Source organism: Mauremys reevesii, linkage group 2 (genome assembly GCF_016161935.1).
Source record: "Mauremys reevesii isolate NIE-2019 linkage group 2, ASM1616193v1, whole genome shotgun sequence".
Taxonomy (NCBI): Eukaryota; Metazoa; Chordata; order Testudines; family Geoemydidae; genus Mauremys; species Mauremys reevesii.
Window position 1 is genome coordinate 150,355,564 of NC_052624.1, and position 16,153 is coordinate 150,371,716.

Sequence of the window (16,153 nt, forward strand, 5' to 3'; positions counted from 1 at the left end):
AGCTCTAAATGAGCAGAGGAAAAAGAGGGGAAAGGCAGGGAATCATATTCCCTATATGCAGCTATGCATTCAGGCTGACAGTCGGCTCAGTATGGCTTGGGAAAGAGCCAGTGAATAAGGCATCTGAGAAAGCTTGAAGCAGTGATCAAGATGGGGAGAGCAGCTGATAAAGTGAAAAGCAGTTCATATGTGCTTTGGCTTTGGGTTTTCTTTCTTTAGAGCTATTTCTCATCCATTTGTTCCTCTCTGCAAGCCTGCTTTTTTATTTGTGGTCAAATGACAGTGGCAAGATGATTGTGCCTACAAAAAGAAGCCCTGGCTCTTTTACAGATTCTGGCAACTATGTTCGAGGCGGGAGGGTGGGGGGGGCAGGATGTCAGAATTTCCACTCGCTCTGTCCCTCGCTCACTAAAAATGCTAGACATGAAATGTTGTAGAAAAGTACAGTAGAGCTTTGTGTTAAAGACCTAATAATTTTGGGGAAGTGGATTTCATGGGCTGCAGTATGTGTGTGCGTGAGAGAGAGAGAGGGAGAGAGAGAATTAACACATATTAACTGTCGCACTGCTGTATGTAATGATGCTACAGCTGGTCCCACTTGTGTGTGAAGATAATTTCTATGTGTAAATGATGTGGGCGGGGGGGAAGAGGGAGAGAGTGCTGTAGGCTGCCTGTCTGCCCCTCCCCAGTCTTACTATCTTCCCCATTGTACTGGTCATGACAGCCCTCTGAAATTTAGAGCCCTAGTGTTATTGGTTTTGCCCATCTCTTACCATGAATGTTTTCTTTTATGAAGTGAGATGTGCAGTGAGCATATTGCCCTGTTCTCATGGGAGTTCTCATACACAGCATTGTGGGAAGCTTGTGAGCATACAGAACACTAAACTGCTGTGCATTAAGTTGGCATATGGACCCTGCTGATGTGCACTAAGAAGTTCCTTAGTGGGTTTATCACAAGAGATGTTAGGCATAGTAGCAGCAAAAATGTAACAATGCCTTATTAATTATTTGAAAAACCAGTCCTTGAAGGACTGTGTTCAACATGCTTGACTTTAAGCTTCAGTCTATCCTTTGTAGTTAAATTAATATCATTCATTTTTATTTATAAAGTACCTGACATGTGCTGAGCTAAAGAGACCAGGTAAAATCCTGACTCCATGAAAGTCAATGTCAAAACTCCCATTGACTTCAATGGGGCCAAGATTTCACCCACAGTCCCCACCTCAAGGAGCTTATGCTAAACCTGGACTGCATGGAAACCATGAAATTAGCTCAATGCTGCAATTTTTCAGTGCCTTCAGTCCACCATTTTAGATTGGGTCTTCGCCAGTGCCATTAGAGCAGAAGAAAGAGCCAGTGCCATCATTGCTTGGATGACGAGCAGCTAGGGTCTCAGCTGGGAGGTGGAAGCGGGCATCTGCACATGCCAGAAAAGACCACAATTGCACAGTCTTGTCACCTTCCTTCCGTACAGATTCTTTCCTTAGCCTGCAACTAGTGTCATGTCAGAGCAGCAGTTTGGGAGGACCCAGTGGCCTGGCCTTATGCATGGGAATGTGGCTGTGCCCTTTTGCTGACTACGTTCCGTGCATATTCCATGAGATGTACTACTTTATCCCTGACTCTGCTGGGAATTTGCTTAAACAAAAACAAAAACCACGTGTTAGGCATGAGGCCATGAGTCACAGCAACAAAAAGAAGCAGAGAAGGAGAGAAAGGATGAGGGTTACAATAATAACATTCAGTGATTACTTAGGTTCATTGGGCCAGATCCTCCGCTGGTGGAAGTCAGCATACCTTCATGGACACCAATGGAGCCACATCAGTTTATAGCAGCTAGAGATCGGGACCCTTATGTGCATGTCATGATGGGGCTGCTGTTTAATTTTTTTTTAACAAATCATATTCAGATAAAATGTGGTTCAAGACTGGCACCCAGTGGCCAAGTGGATTTATTTCCCTCTAGGTCATTCATGTGTTCCAATGGGTTGGATGAATTCTTCCTCTTCAATTCACCTGACTTTGTTTCTGCAATATTTGGCCTCTCTGCTATAATATCCGGGCACCCTGGTCCAGCATCTTCCTATTGATTAGAGCTTGTCAAATAATACCACTAATTCAATGCATGTATATTTAATGTTTTCCTGACAGTGAGAGATATTATGCTGTGGTATAGTCACCCAAAAGAAGTGGAGGAGGCCACATTGCTTGAGAAATTTAATACTAGACTGGCCAAAACACTAGAAAATGAGCCATAGAGAACAGTCCTGCCCTGGACAGGAAATGAAGTGAATGGTCTCATAGGTCTTCCCTTTTTCTAGCATCTCCATTTCAACAATTTTGAAGCACTTTACCTGTATTCACACTTTACCTTCTCACAACACCACAGCAATATAGCGAAGCAATTTTTATAAACTAGATAAGCAGAAGTTAAGGCCACTATTGTCAAAAATGACCTTTATAATTTTGGGTGCCTCTGATTTTGCATAGCCTAATGGAGATCACTAGGGTCCAGCTGATTCCCACTGGTATCTTGCACCTACCACTCCAAATTGTAGTTAATGGGAACTGAGGGTGCCCAGCACTTCTGAAAATCAGGCATCTAAAGTGGGTCACTCAAAAAAACAGACACACTCAGAATTGGAAGCAGCTTTTGAAAATTTGGGTGTAGGGCTGCCGGCCTGTGTCTTCCAGACCCAGAAGGACTAAAGACACATCCAAGTCTCTTTCAGGTCCTTCTCTCAGTACAGAGTTTATTAATTTACACACAAAACTCTCAAAGTAACACAAACAAAGATCTCAGAGTGGTACCTTGTTGATGTTCCCTTGACCAACGCAGACTGCAGGGCCTACGGGCCTTTCCAATTGCACTTCTATCTCTGCTCCAGGGCGAGTCGCAGAGAGATCTGAAGGAAGACACTAACCAATCTCAACCCTTTATAGGCATCAAGGGACCTCTTAAGGTCCCTTCCAGCCCTACATTTCTATGATTCTATGATCATCTGACCCCTTCCTAGCTGGGTCTGATAATCAAACAGGGCTGGCTGTCCCCAGGCCTCTGACCCTCAAAGGAGCACACCATTTTGTGACATTGGGCTTGAATGATTTACTCAAGTTTACCCAGTGACCTACGGCCAGATCCACAAAGGAGGTTAGACACCTAAGTCCCAGTTTTAGGCACCACTGCAAACATCAAAACCCGCTCAGCTGCCGCCAAACGCTGTAGGTGCCTAAAGTCACTCAGCATCTAAATTTCCACTGTAAAAATTCCTTCGGTGCCTAAGTTCTGGGCATGCGCACTGCTGCCTCATTCTCGATGTCCAGTCACCTATGTCATACCTAATCCCCAGCCTCAAACCAGGATCCAGGCGTGACAGAGCCAAGAATAGAACCCAGCTATCCTGACTTTCAATTATTAGCCCACACAACCTAGTACTGAGTTAACTGCAGTCTTCACTAGTCAAATGTAAGTGATTAGTTAATTCTTATGGCATTACATAGCCCATGTTTGGTACATGGAGATATTGTTGACATAATATGAACCCTGTAACGCTCAAGTCTAAATAAGGCAGTAGCATTTAAGTAGGCAATTTACATTTAATTGTGCTGTAATGCATGCATATGCAAACAGCACCAGTAAGGCACTGTGTGTTCGAATGAGCATTAGGTCCTTTGAACTGATGTTCCAAAGGATTTAAAGTAAAAGGCTCATCACATATGCCCAGCAAGAGGGAGCAAACCAGCATATAATAAAACATTCAGATTTACAAACTTCAGTTTACATAATCCTGAAGAGATTAAAAAAAATCCTACTGTATTTTTATTTTAACAGCAAAAATAAGCTGCAATGTTAGAGGTGTTTTACCAGCTTGTGAGGAGTCACAGAGTTCCTGTTAGCAATGTGTGACTGAAAAACACCTCCACTGGCAGGTGAGAACTAGAGAATACAACCTTATTCTGCCTAAAGCCCCATGTTCAAACAATTGTCAGTGTCTGACTCATCCCTTCCAAACTGCAGTGTAAAAATAGACTTGGAGAAAACCTGACAAACATGTTATAAGTAAAGAATTATTCATTACTCTATCACTTTCAGACTGTAAGCTTTTTGGTACAGCACCCAGAACAATGGGGCCCTGATCTGGTTGTCCCAGTGCTACTGCAATCTAAATATTAAATAAGAAAACTAATAAGTAGAAAGGATCATGGTCTAGTGGTTAGAGCACAAGGTTGTGAGTCAGAAGATCTATGTTTTATTTCTGTCACTGACTCTTATCTAATAATGGTGTTGCAGCTCTGTTGGTCCCAGGATATTAGAGAGACAAGGTGGGTGAGGTAATATCTTTTATTGGACCAACTTCTGTTGGTGAAAGAGACAAATGTTGGAGCTACACAGAGCTTGTCTTCTTTTTGAGACCTGAAGAAGAGCTCTGTATAGCTCGAAAGCTTGTCTCTTTCACCAATAGAAGTTGGTCAAATAAAAGTTGGTCCAATTACCTCACCCACCTTGTCTGTCTCTTATCTAACAATTCATTTATACTCTACAGAACACTGCCAACAAAATGACCATCACCACAATATAAACGCAGTCATAAGAACTGCTTTCCTTTCGCCTTCTTTGGAGGCATCTGGGAAATATTTTTCTCCTCCTATTCCAGCCCAGGTGGGACAAAACTAACAACTTTTGTATGAACAATCCACTCCAGAAATTGAATGATTAAGATAAAATGAGCCCTGGATCCTAAGCATTGCTGAGTTTTGATTTGGTTTTGTAAAGTCAAAACCTAACCACAGAAGTTTTGCAAAGCCCAAAACAAAATATGACCTCTTCACCTCTGTCTAAGCAAAATCCAGGCTGGGATTTCACTCTCTCTGATGGGTATGTTCAGATCTGATCTTTGAGGTTCAAGGAGCGTATTCTGTAAGAGTGCAGTCATTATTTGTTCTTACGGTTTCCAAATAATAGCATTTATCTTGATGAAGTCTTTGGTTACTGATGTGGAAATGTGTCATTTCAGAGCAATTTCCCTGTAACTATGTTTCCATAGTAACAGGCTTGATGTCAAAATGACAGCACTGGGCAAGGAAAAGACAAAATGTGATTTATTTTAATAATACAAGGTATCTAGCAAGGTATACTGCAATCTTTGCTCAGGCAAAATTCCTATTGATTTCAGTACAATGGCAGTCAGACTACAAAAGAATTTAGGCAGATAAGGACTGAATAAAGAGCTTAGATACTATGCTACTGAATGCTGTTATAAGTACCTGGATAGATAGATACAGATATACTGCCTGGCAGGCTGGCTGACTGATTGAAAGATCAGCCAAAGAAATCTTTACTGAAAGCATTTGTAGAAACTAACAGCAGAGTTATCAGACTTTTCTTCTTTCCTTTCTGACACATTTAAACACACATGTCATTTCAGCTAGAGACATGCCCCGGCCACAAAATTCCGATCCAGATTTCAAATTCTCCAGCAGCCTGGTGTATTCAGATTAGGGGCTGTTCAAGGGTGTTGGTTGGTTCAGCTCATTACAGAGAAGGGAACAGGTGTGAAATGTGATATCTGGTGTGGGTTAACTGTGAGCATTCACAAGTAAAGCTGTGGATTCCACTCTTTGTTCCAAATATTGATGCTGTCAGAAATTGTATTGGCCATGGTCTGTATGTTTTTCCAATCATCATTTTATTTTTATTGCCATTCACAGTTGGAGTGTTTTCTGTGGCTGCATGTCAGCACAGGCTTTGCAAAGAAGAGCCAGAGATCAGCCATTCTCTGGAATGAGACTGAGTAAAATAGTGGTGAGTCGTGAGGCTGAAATATTATAAGCTTCTGCTATGTCTCTTGGTTAGAAGAGCTTAAGGCCGCCACACAGGTTCACATCCAGAATGAAAAGTTTAACACCCACGCAGCCAGTACCACTAAGTAAATTTTGTGGTCCTACAAAATAAAGACAGGATAAGTCATTCCAGCAACAACAAAACCCTCAAAATCTTTGCATTCATAAAAACATCTGAAATGCATTGTTCAAATAAAAGCAGTTCTAGTAGAAACCACTTAAACCAACCTCTTAAAAATTAATCTCCTAAAATGCCAACCACCTTCATTCCTGATCTTGTGGAATAAATGGTTGCGCAACCAGCAAAAACAGGTGTCCTTCAAGGTTTCTGTTGAGGCTGTATGAAATCAAGACTCTAGGCACAAAGTGAATTTTTGGATCTTGAAGTCAGTCAATTTCCATTGTATATGGATATACAGTGACTCATGTCTGAGCAACCACATTCCTTACACGGCTTCCTGTTTTTAAAAGACCACCTCAAAATATCCCCATGTAAACAAGTTACATTTCTTCTCAGGTGGTCCCTTGAATACTGAAAAGGCTGTATGTTGAAAAGTTTCACTTCTGCCTCTTTTACATTACAGTGTGATGTCACTGGAGAGACTCCTGATTTATATCCATCTACATGAGAGGAGAATCAGGCCTTCTATGTACATATTAGTATTTATGAAATACTAGGCTACTGTACCCCTCATTAATAGAAGCACGGGACCTAATCAAGCACCATGTAAGTCCAATTTTATATTGGCGTAACTAAAGCTGGTAAAAAAAAATGATTGCAAATAACCAGAGCCACAGAGTTGAAGTCCAGAAGGGACCATCAGAACATCTAATCTGACCTCCTGTGTATCACAGGCCAAACACCAAACAGCACCTGTACACTAACCCAACAACCTAAGTTAGACCAAAGTATTACAGCACACAAGAGACCAGACTATTATGTGCCACAGTTTCCAGCAAGTTTCTCTAATGGTTTTCATAACATTTTTGATAATCTCATGATAAAAATTTGCAAAGAATGAAACATTTTTAAAGCCAAAGTTTTTTCCAAACCTATTTTTGTGGGGGAGGGGGATGTAGAATCAGGCCTAGGAAGTTTTGACCATTAGTCATTTGAATGTAATTAGTGAAGGTTGTTTCAGATGCTGAGTGTACTCTTCCAGCCAATATAAAAAATAGAAAATCATTACATACACTTTTCAAGGCTGCTTTCACTAAATCTGTTTAGACTACAAGCTCTTTGAGGGGTAAGGTGACCAGATGTCCCGATTTTATAGGGACAGTCCCAATTTTGGGGGCTTTTTCTTATACAGGCACCTATTACCCTCGACTCCCTGTCCCGATTTTACACTTGCTGTCTGGTCACCCTATTGAGGGGGGAAGTGTCTTTTTGTTCTGTGTTTCTACAGTACTTAGCACAATGTGCTTCTAGGCACTACCACAATAATCATCATAATAATTAATAAATACATTTCTCATTAAGCTCAGGCTGAACTCACTGTCATATTCAGTAGCCCAGTAGGTGGAAAGTCCTCCACATGTTGCCTGGATGGGTGCCCCAAGTCCAGCCACATTTCTGACATAGTTGCGGGATATCCTATAGCTTCTGTGGAGGGAATTCAGGTCCTGAAAAAATGATGGAAGATTAACCACTTGCTTTGGCCAAAAGCATTAATCAGCCCTGACATCTAGCTGGCTTCCCAGCTTCTTTTGTATTGTTAATAATACTTATGATGGTAATAATGCATTTATATAGCATCTAATATCTTGATGGATTCCCTAAACCATTTCACAGACTACAGGCCAATTTATCTCTGTAGATGAATATGTGCAGGTCTCAATGAGAGTTGTGTGCATTCACTTCTGAGCATGATGGGAACCTATAAGCCTGATTCTCCTCTCACTTACTCCAGTGGAAATCAGCAGAAATTCCTTTAGGTCAGTAGAATTATACTGTTATAAAACCAAGAGAACTGAGAGGAAAACCAGACCCTAAACTATATGTATAGAAGGATCCTTTCAGTTGTTTCTAAAATGTAGCCACCTATGTCTTGGAATGTGGCATCTGTTCGGCCTCATGGTACAATAGTTTAGAATAGGAAGTGAAGAATACCACATCTGATTGAAAATGCTTGGGAGAATTTAGACAAGTTGAAATTTGGTTAGGGCACTAGGATTAATACCCGTACAAAAAGTGCCAAAGGAACTTTTAAAACCACCGGTGAGTAGATGCTCAGTTTTACAACTCATTTGAAAGACAGTATTATATTGATCCAGTGGCTGCCAACTCGTGTGTGTGTGTGTGTAAAAATATAATATACACACTTAAAGTGAGATTAATGTGTAAGGAAACAATGTCTTAGGGCCAAATTCTGTTCCTGTTGAGTTCATTGGTAGTTTTGCCATTGACATCAGTGAATCCAGGATTTAGCCTAAAGAGGTGTAAAAGCATATACCACTGTGACAAAGTTCCTCCTCTACCTTGGTGGGTCCTGCGCTTATTGGCAGATTTGCTCGCCACCATCTGGGTCAACTCCTCCAGCATCTGATCAGGAGTTGGGAGGTTTGGGGGGAACCCAATATTATTTATTATTTATTTATTTATAACCCAGGCCCGCCCTCTACTCAGGGTTCCAGCCCATGGCCCTGTGGATTGCAGCTGTCTATAGTGTCTCCTGTAACAGCTGCATGACAGCTACAACTCCCTGAGCTACTTCCCCATGGCCTCCTCCAAACCACAGGACCTTCCTCCTGGTGTCTGATAACGCTTGTACTCCTTAGTCCTCCAGCAGCACACCCTCTCACTCTCAGCTCCTTGCGCCTCTTACTCCCAGCTCCTCACACACACACCACAAACTGAAGTGAGCTCCTTTTTAAACCCAGGTGTCCTGATTAGCCTGCCTTGATTGGCTGCGGGTGTTCTAATCAGCCTGTCTGCCTTAATTGGTTCTAGCAGGTTCCTGATTACGCTAGTGCAGCCCCTGCTCTGGTCACTCAGGGAACAGAAAACTACTCATCCAGTGACCAGTATATTTGCCCTCTACCAGACTCCTGTAGCCCGCCCACTTCCTGGATACTAATAGGACCAGACTCCTGTAGCCCGCCCACTTCCTGGAAACCAACAGGACCAGACTCCTGTACCCCACTGGTCTGGGTCTGTCACACCACATATAACTATTATTTGTCTTAGTTACCCTTTGATTATTGACCATGTCCTCAAGTTGGTTTAAAGTTGGAAAGGTTGCCCTGTTCATTCTGGAAACAACACATATCTTCTTGTATGGCATATGGTAAGCAATTATACCCTGTGAAAAAACAACCACAAGTTTCAGGAAATCTTTTCCTTTCATTTCCAATTAATTTATCCTATTTTAAAAATTCTTGCAAATCAGGGTACTTGAGATATTTACAAGCTGCTTCACACTTGCACCTTGCTTCTAGTTTGACAAGAATCAGAGTTCAATGCACTGGATGAAATTCATCTCTTATGTAACTCTATGGATTTCAATGCAGCTACGCCACAGAGACATTTGTGCAATGTATTTTGCTTCTAAAAATACACTCATGCAACCTCCAAACAGCCTTAAGGATTATGTAGCAAATCACAGTCTACCCAGTTCAGATGGTAGGTCCAGCAAGAGATACAAGACACCTAGGCTAAAATCTACTTACATTTACACTGACGAAAATGTGGAATAATGTCAGAATGTGACTCCAGCTGGCCTTTGTATGATTTTATAATCTAGTGTTTTCACTATGAATTAGTTCTGAATATATATCAAATAGATGAATTCCAAAGCAGCGGTGGTAGGGAATACCAGTTAAATATTAGATATCTTGGCTTTCACTTCTTGGGATTTAATATAAAGACCTAAGTGCTCAGAAATCTGCTTGGAAAATGTAAATATCTCTAAGAAAAGGGCATTTATTTATTTAATGTTTCAGGAGCTTGCACATCTATTGCATGGGTCTGTAGGAGACTGAAATATGCACTTGACTCAAATTCTTGCCAGCTCTGTTGGCCACCAGGGACTACACTGCCTCTTCCATGTCCCCTTTGGGGTGGTTAGTCCATTAAAGAATGCTAGCAGAGAGCAGTCCTTGCACGGAGATCAGAACAGTCCTTAACATGAAGGACATCAGAGCAGAAAGCTCCTAACACATCTTATGCCCTGGTATAGAGGTCAAGCAAAATCCAGCATTACAGTTAACATGGTCACACTGCATGTTAAGGTTCCAGTTAAAAATATTGATAAAGGGTTAACAAATGATTAATAGGTGTTATAAGCATGTTACAGACTTGAGTAGTGTGTGCTATAGAAGGTTGTAAGCACATCATTAGAAAGTGTTATAGTTGGTTATAAACAGCCTATTGACCTGTTAGACTCTATAACAATCTATAACAATTTATTAATCATTTATTAAAACTTCTACTAATAATTTATTAAGGGTTAATAAATTATTTCTAAATGGAACATTGATGTAAGTGTTACCATTTACATGTATAAAATGGTAGTTTGTCTTTTGCTCTATTCATAATGGAATTTTGTATTTTTTAACACAGATAGCTTCCATGCCTGTCTGTTCATTTATTAAGAAATAATATCTACTGTGGGGGTAGACAAAAAATGATCTTAAGAATTTAACCAGGGGGCTAGCTTCTTTCCATATGATCTAAAAAAGATGCTAAATTACTTCATCTTTCATTAGTGGATGGATTAGCCATTTGCTTTCAAGTCTAATGTCATTCCTTTCCAGTGAGAGCTTTCAGAGGAATAAAGCACATCTTTCAAGCTGCTGAAAGTACATATTTTTATTCTATTTGCAGTGAACAGTATGTAAGATGAACAAAGCAACCAGATCACCTCTTTTGACACTTACATGGTCATAGTCGAAGATTGCATTGGAGGAGTGCGCTCCGGAATAAATGTTGAATATAGCAACGTTAACATCATGATTGATGTTCACTGTCTGGTAGACAGTTCCCCCATCATTTCCCTGATTTATGAGCTGGATATTCTAAAATCAAAGATTTATTGTCAGATAACATTGTATTGCAACCAGAAATGTCTCTCAAACAGTTGCATTTAACAGAGAAGAATGGTGACATCAGAATAGTAGGGAAGCTAATACATAAAAGTCCAACTCAGTTAGATACCTAGTAGTGGGGAAAGGTCTGATTCAGATTTACGTCCACTTCTAAACAACTTCCACTACTCACCCTATGGTTAGGGTACAATTCGGTCTACGGTTATGATTATAGTTAAATTTATATTTACCGTTTGGCCCAGGATTAGGATTAGGGTTATTCCTTGCCTGAAGGCTAAAAATAAGGTTAGGATTACTGCTTGGTTTACGGGATAGGATTAGGTTTAACCCAGCTGTTCCCAGACTGTGGTCTACTGAATATTTGCTGATGCCCAAAGACTTCATTGGCCATATGATGCTCATTCCTTTTCCTTATTTCCAGATGATAATTGCATTAAATGAAAGTAAAAATAATTACATGTAATTAACATTTTTCATGTAAGCAAATGTTGCAGTTGCCTGAGGGGTGGGTGGTGGTTTGTGTAATGACTAAGGGAAGCAGGCTTCCACAAGACAAAACCCTCCATTAAGATGTGACCAATGTTATGAAAAAGTTGGTGAATCTCTGCTCTAACTCCTACTACCAAAGGATCTATTGGTTGTGAAAATGTAGGAAGGCTAGCCTATTTGTTACTAGTACTATCTTTTCCACTAGGTTCTAAGGAATGGTGCCTTAGGTTTCCCATTCAAGATCATCTCAGGCCATTGCAGAAATAAAATGCATGAAACTTTGAGGATGGTTATTGTAGCCTGATTTGGGGTGGGTTAGTAGGGTCAGTGGAATTTATCCACTTAATTTAGTTTTATTTGGTAATTAATTTTCTAATTAATTAGTAATGTTAGTAATAATTAATAGATATTAATAATATGGGTATGGTTTGCCAATATGTGTGATCAGAAGATAAGAGTTCGTCCTAAATCAGGCTTCACAGAATTTATATAAGGAGATTGGGGTATATGACAGGAACTTACACTGAGACAAAATTAGTCAATCAAGACCTTTTATTTAAAATCAATGAAACAATAAGTAAATGTAAAATGTTAAAAGCAGTTTGAGATTACAAAGTTACAAATATCACAGTTCTATAAGAGAGATACCTATGACAAATTTACTTTGTGCAATAGACACTTAAGTGTGGTTTCACACTTATTTTAAAAGGAAATAATAAAAAGACTAAGTATAAGTTTACCTCTATAAACTAGATACTTTTAAAAGATAAAGCAGAAATTAGATTCCTTTATACTTACAGCTGTGAAAAGAAATAATACCATCAGTAGTTAACAGCCTTCATGGGGGGGAGGGGGGGACAAGGTGAGACGATAAGGAAATAGCTGGATGTATTGCCTACCATATGGTGTATCAACACCCTTCTTATAGGGCTTATTCGGAAATCCTATGCCCAAATTTGTCTTTCCCCCACGGAAAGGTTAGGGTACCATCCCTCATAGGCCAACATTTTATGTGCGTATGAACGACAGGTATATATGCATCTGTGGTGTACTTGTTAGATTTGTGGGCAGAAATCCCCACTTTCCACCCTTTACTAGGCAAAAGGTCTTCAGACATTCAAAGGTCCCCAGACATTTACGTAGGTTTGTATTCTATTATTACTTTTCTGAGTAAGGGTCCTAAAGGTTACTTTCAGCATCACGCAGGAAATTGGCCAGGGTGTCTGGCCTGGATGTCTATAGACATTTTATATTTCTATTGCAATAATTCTATAATCTATAAAGCCTACATACTTTTATCAAAAAGACATTTTATACAGACCAACAGATTAATCCTCAGGGCTACATTATAAAGGAAGCTGTTCCTTCCAGATAGTTTTTAGAGGGTATCCACCTGCTAGTCTATCCCTACCCATATAGAAGATGTTCAGCCACCTGCATGAGATTTCAGTGTTATAGTAGCAGCAAAGAATCCTGTGGCACGTTATAGACTAACAGACATTTTGCAGCATGAGCTTTCGTGGGTGAATACCCACTTCTTCGGATGCAAGTAGTGGAAATTTCCAGGGACAGGTCTATATAAGCAAGCAATATATCTGTCCCTGGAAATTTCCACTACTTGCATCCGAAGAAGTGGGTATTCACCCACGAAAGCTCATGCTGCAAAACGTCTGTTAGTCTATAAGGTGCCACAGGATTCTTTGCTGCTTCTACAGAACCAGACTAACACGGCTACCCCTCTGATACAGTGTTATAGTGTCATTTTTATTAATTAACACAATAGCTAAGAGAACCATAGATAAGTACTTTAAAGCAAGCAAGCTCATTGCCTACTATTGTCGCTAATGAGCCAAGTTATAATGAAGAAAAGTACTGGGAGAGTTCAACTTAAGTTTATTTGTATATAACTTGGCAATGCTATATTTTTCAAATAAAATATGAGCAAATGTTTTTTGCTTTTGGAGACTGATTTTTACAAGGTAAGCAACAGCAGGAGTGTGGAGAATTTAATGGAAACATTGTCAAAAATATGTTACATTAATTCACATATTAGCAGAGAGTGACTCATAAAGAAAGATCCATATTTTGATTTAATAAGGATGGTAATCTCATAAACAATATGGCAAAGCAGATCCATGAAAGAAGAATCATAAAACTTGACACATGGCCCTCTACTTACATTACTTGCAAAGACTGGATTTATAAAGACACCCAGAACGACAAGAAGCAGAATCTGTAATACAGCATGGAAAACATTAAGGGAGATTTCTATATACTCTTCAGGTCCTTTTTAATTGCCAAATGCAACTAAAATCACATGGTAATAAGCAACTCTGCAGTCTGATTTTCCACAAACTCACGTAAATTACTGAGTGGGATTTTATAATTCATTTATTTTATCTTTTCTATTCACAAGGGCTACATAGTACAACTGCACTTAGGTGGATCATTCTAATTAATAATGTAACACCTGTAAGGCTAGATTCTGATCTCAATCACCAGAGTGATTCTATTGTTACTCCAGTTTTATACTAGTGTAATTGAGATTGGAATTTGGTCCATTAAGTAGAATGGGACGCTTCTAACTTAACTCAATAGCTATTTTCCTACATACAGAACTATGAGATTTCTTCCTCAATTAAGTGTCATGTCCTGTCCCCCAAAATATTTAAAGTATGATTTAATTGGTTGACAAGCTAGCATTCTCTATGCAGCGTTCTTGATTATTTAGAGAGCATTTTTTTAAAAACCTGGAGTCAAATCCTGCAGTCCTCACTCAGGTCATGTTCCTGCCCACACTTTATGCATGTACTTAAGTTTATTCATGTGCCTAGTCTCATTGGTTCTCAGGAACAGGGCATCAGTCATCACTCAGCAAGGAAAGAGTTAAAACTGAGTAAGGGCTTCACAATATAGCATGAAATTTGGCCCCATCGAAGTCAATGGGAGTTTTGCCAATGACTTCAACAAGACCAGGATTATACCTTGATGTATTGTTGCAGGATTAGGGGCCTTCACAAAAGGGCCTGAGATAGGCACCTACCTCCCATTGACTTTAAATGGAAGTTAGACACCTCTCCTGCTTAGGAGCTTTTGTAACGTCCATTAGGTGCCTATCTTCATCTTTAGGTCCTGAAATACCGTGGTAAATCTGGGTCCCGTTGACTAAATTGAGTGTGGGTGCTTGGCATGTCTCAAAATCAGGTCCTCAGGGTCTCAAGTTGAACTCCAAAAAATCAGGGCACCCCAAATTAGTGGCCACTAATAGTGAAAAATTAGGCCTAAGGGCACAGTCTTGTCAGGTGCTGAGCCCCTTCCCAATCCCACCTCCCATTTTCTTATATCTTATCTTATCTATCCCATTGACTTCCATGGGAACCATGGACTCTCAGAACAGCCCAGAGTTGGGCCCTAAATGTACTAAAATACAAACCATTTAACAGAAAATGTAGGTTATCAAAACTACTTACAAGTGTCTTCATTCTGAAGGCAACCTGGATTTGATGCTGATTTGACACAAAACTCTGAAGAAAATGAATTTGTATGTCTTGTACTGACCTTATATATTTTATCAAGGTTGGATCTGAACAAAAGCCCCCAGATAAAATATTTATTTTTCTCACTACGAACAGAAGAGAAACACTGGAGCAAACTAAATATTTTGTGTGTTATATATTTATCTATGAGGCTGGGTAACACATTCCCTGTCAACAGTCTTCATCATAGCCTTCTGTTTGAGATGATTAATGATTCAAACATGAGCATTAAATAGACCATGGAGTTTGGTCTAGAGTTTCCCCCTTTTCTCAGTCTGTTTTCATCATAGTCTTATTTTCAAAACCCTTTCGACTAAGTGTTGTCTAAGTCATGTGATTATACAAATTTTCAGAGCATTCTGTGAGAGATCTGAGTTGAGGAGCTCATTCTCTGCTTGCTTGTGGTCTGGAGGGCCCTATTCAGCCTGGCACCTACTGTGCACTGTGTCAGAAATGTCAGCTACTCTCTAGAATGGTCATCTTCAGACCAGTGCTTGAAATGGCAAGAAGCACATTTGCATAGATGCTAAGTGGGTGTGTGCATTGAGGTACACAAACTTTGGGAAGGGGCAAAGTGACATGAGATCTTTGTTTCAACCCTGGATAGAAAATGGAATGAAGAGCCTATGGATGGATTAAATTTCTTTAAATTCTCTTTTGGATGTGGTTTCTTGAGATACTTAGGGGACTTGGGCTCTCATTCTCAGGCAGCTAGATGACAGATGGACAATGGGTTTTTTTGTTTTGTTTTGTTGTTGCTGAGCAGCATTTCTTTAGAGCTGGGGTTTGATAAGTGACTGAAACCTCCATTCTTCAGCTTGTGCAAACTTTGGCTTTAAAAATAAATACTTCTAAAATACTTCATTCTAGTTCCTGCTAGAGGGGGAAGTTATGCAGAGAAATACCAGTAAGAGAGCAAAGTAGGCCATGGCACAAGTTTGAAGATTCCTGAAGGTGCTGCATAATTCCTCCAAAAATAAATGAAAAACCCTGCTGCACTTTGATTCTTGCCTTGTTTTGACATTTCTTGCATCACAGCATCCTGTGTAAGAAGAGAATTGAGGCTGTGTATAGGGATTAAAAATGAAAGTCTAGTGAAATAGCCACAAGAAAAGAGCTGACAGCAGCTCAAACAGTAAAAAAGAAAAAAGGAAAAGTCCGTCTCCCACTAGACTTAATTTGTGGTCATTTAGACACTTTTCTTGAAATGCAGGCCGGTGTAACCAAGCAAACTCAAT

At 39.9% G+C, this 16,153-nt stretch overlaps 2 protein-coding genes across 2 annotated transcripts in view; one reads left to right on the plus strand and one right to left on the minus strand.

Annotated features, from left to right (window-relative positions):
- GKN2 (gastrokine 2) overlaps window positions 1–16,153 on the plus strand; it is a 129,762-nt gene that overhangs the window by 68,196 nt on the left and 45,413 nt on the right. The gene's annotated exons all lie outside the window — the stretch shown is intronic.
- LOC120399559 (gastrokine-2-like) lies at window positions 5,317–12,264 on the minus strand. The gene is made up of 5 exons (XM_039527934.1): window positions 12,178–12,264; window positions 10,723–10,860; window positions 9,036–9,146; window positions 7,341–7,467; window positions 5,317–5,942 (listed from the first exon to the last, which is right to left on the minus strand). Exons 1-5 carry the CDS (start codon window positions 12,199–12,201, stop codon window positions 5,851–5,853), a joined length of 492 nt encoding a protein of 163 aa, XP_039383868.1. The 5' UTR covers window positions 12,202–12,264; the 3' UTR covers window positions 5,317–5,850.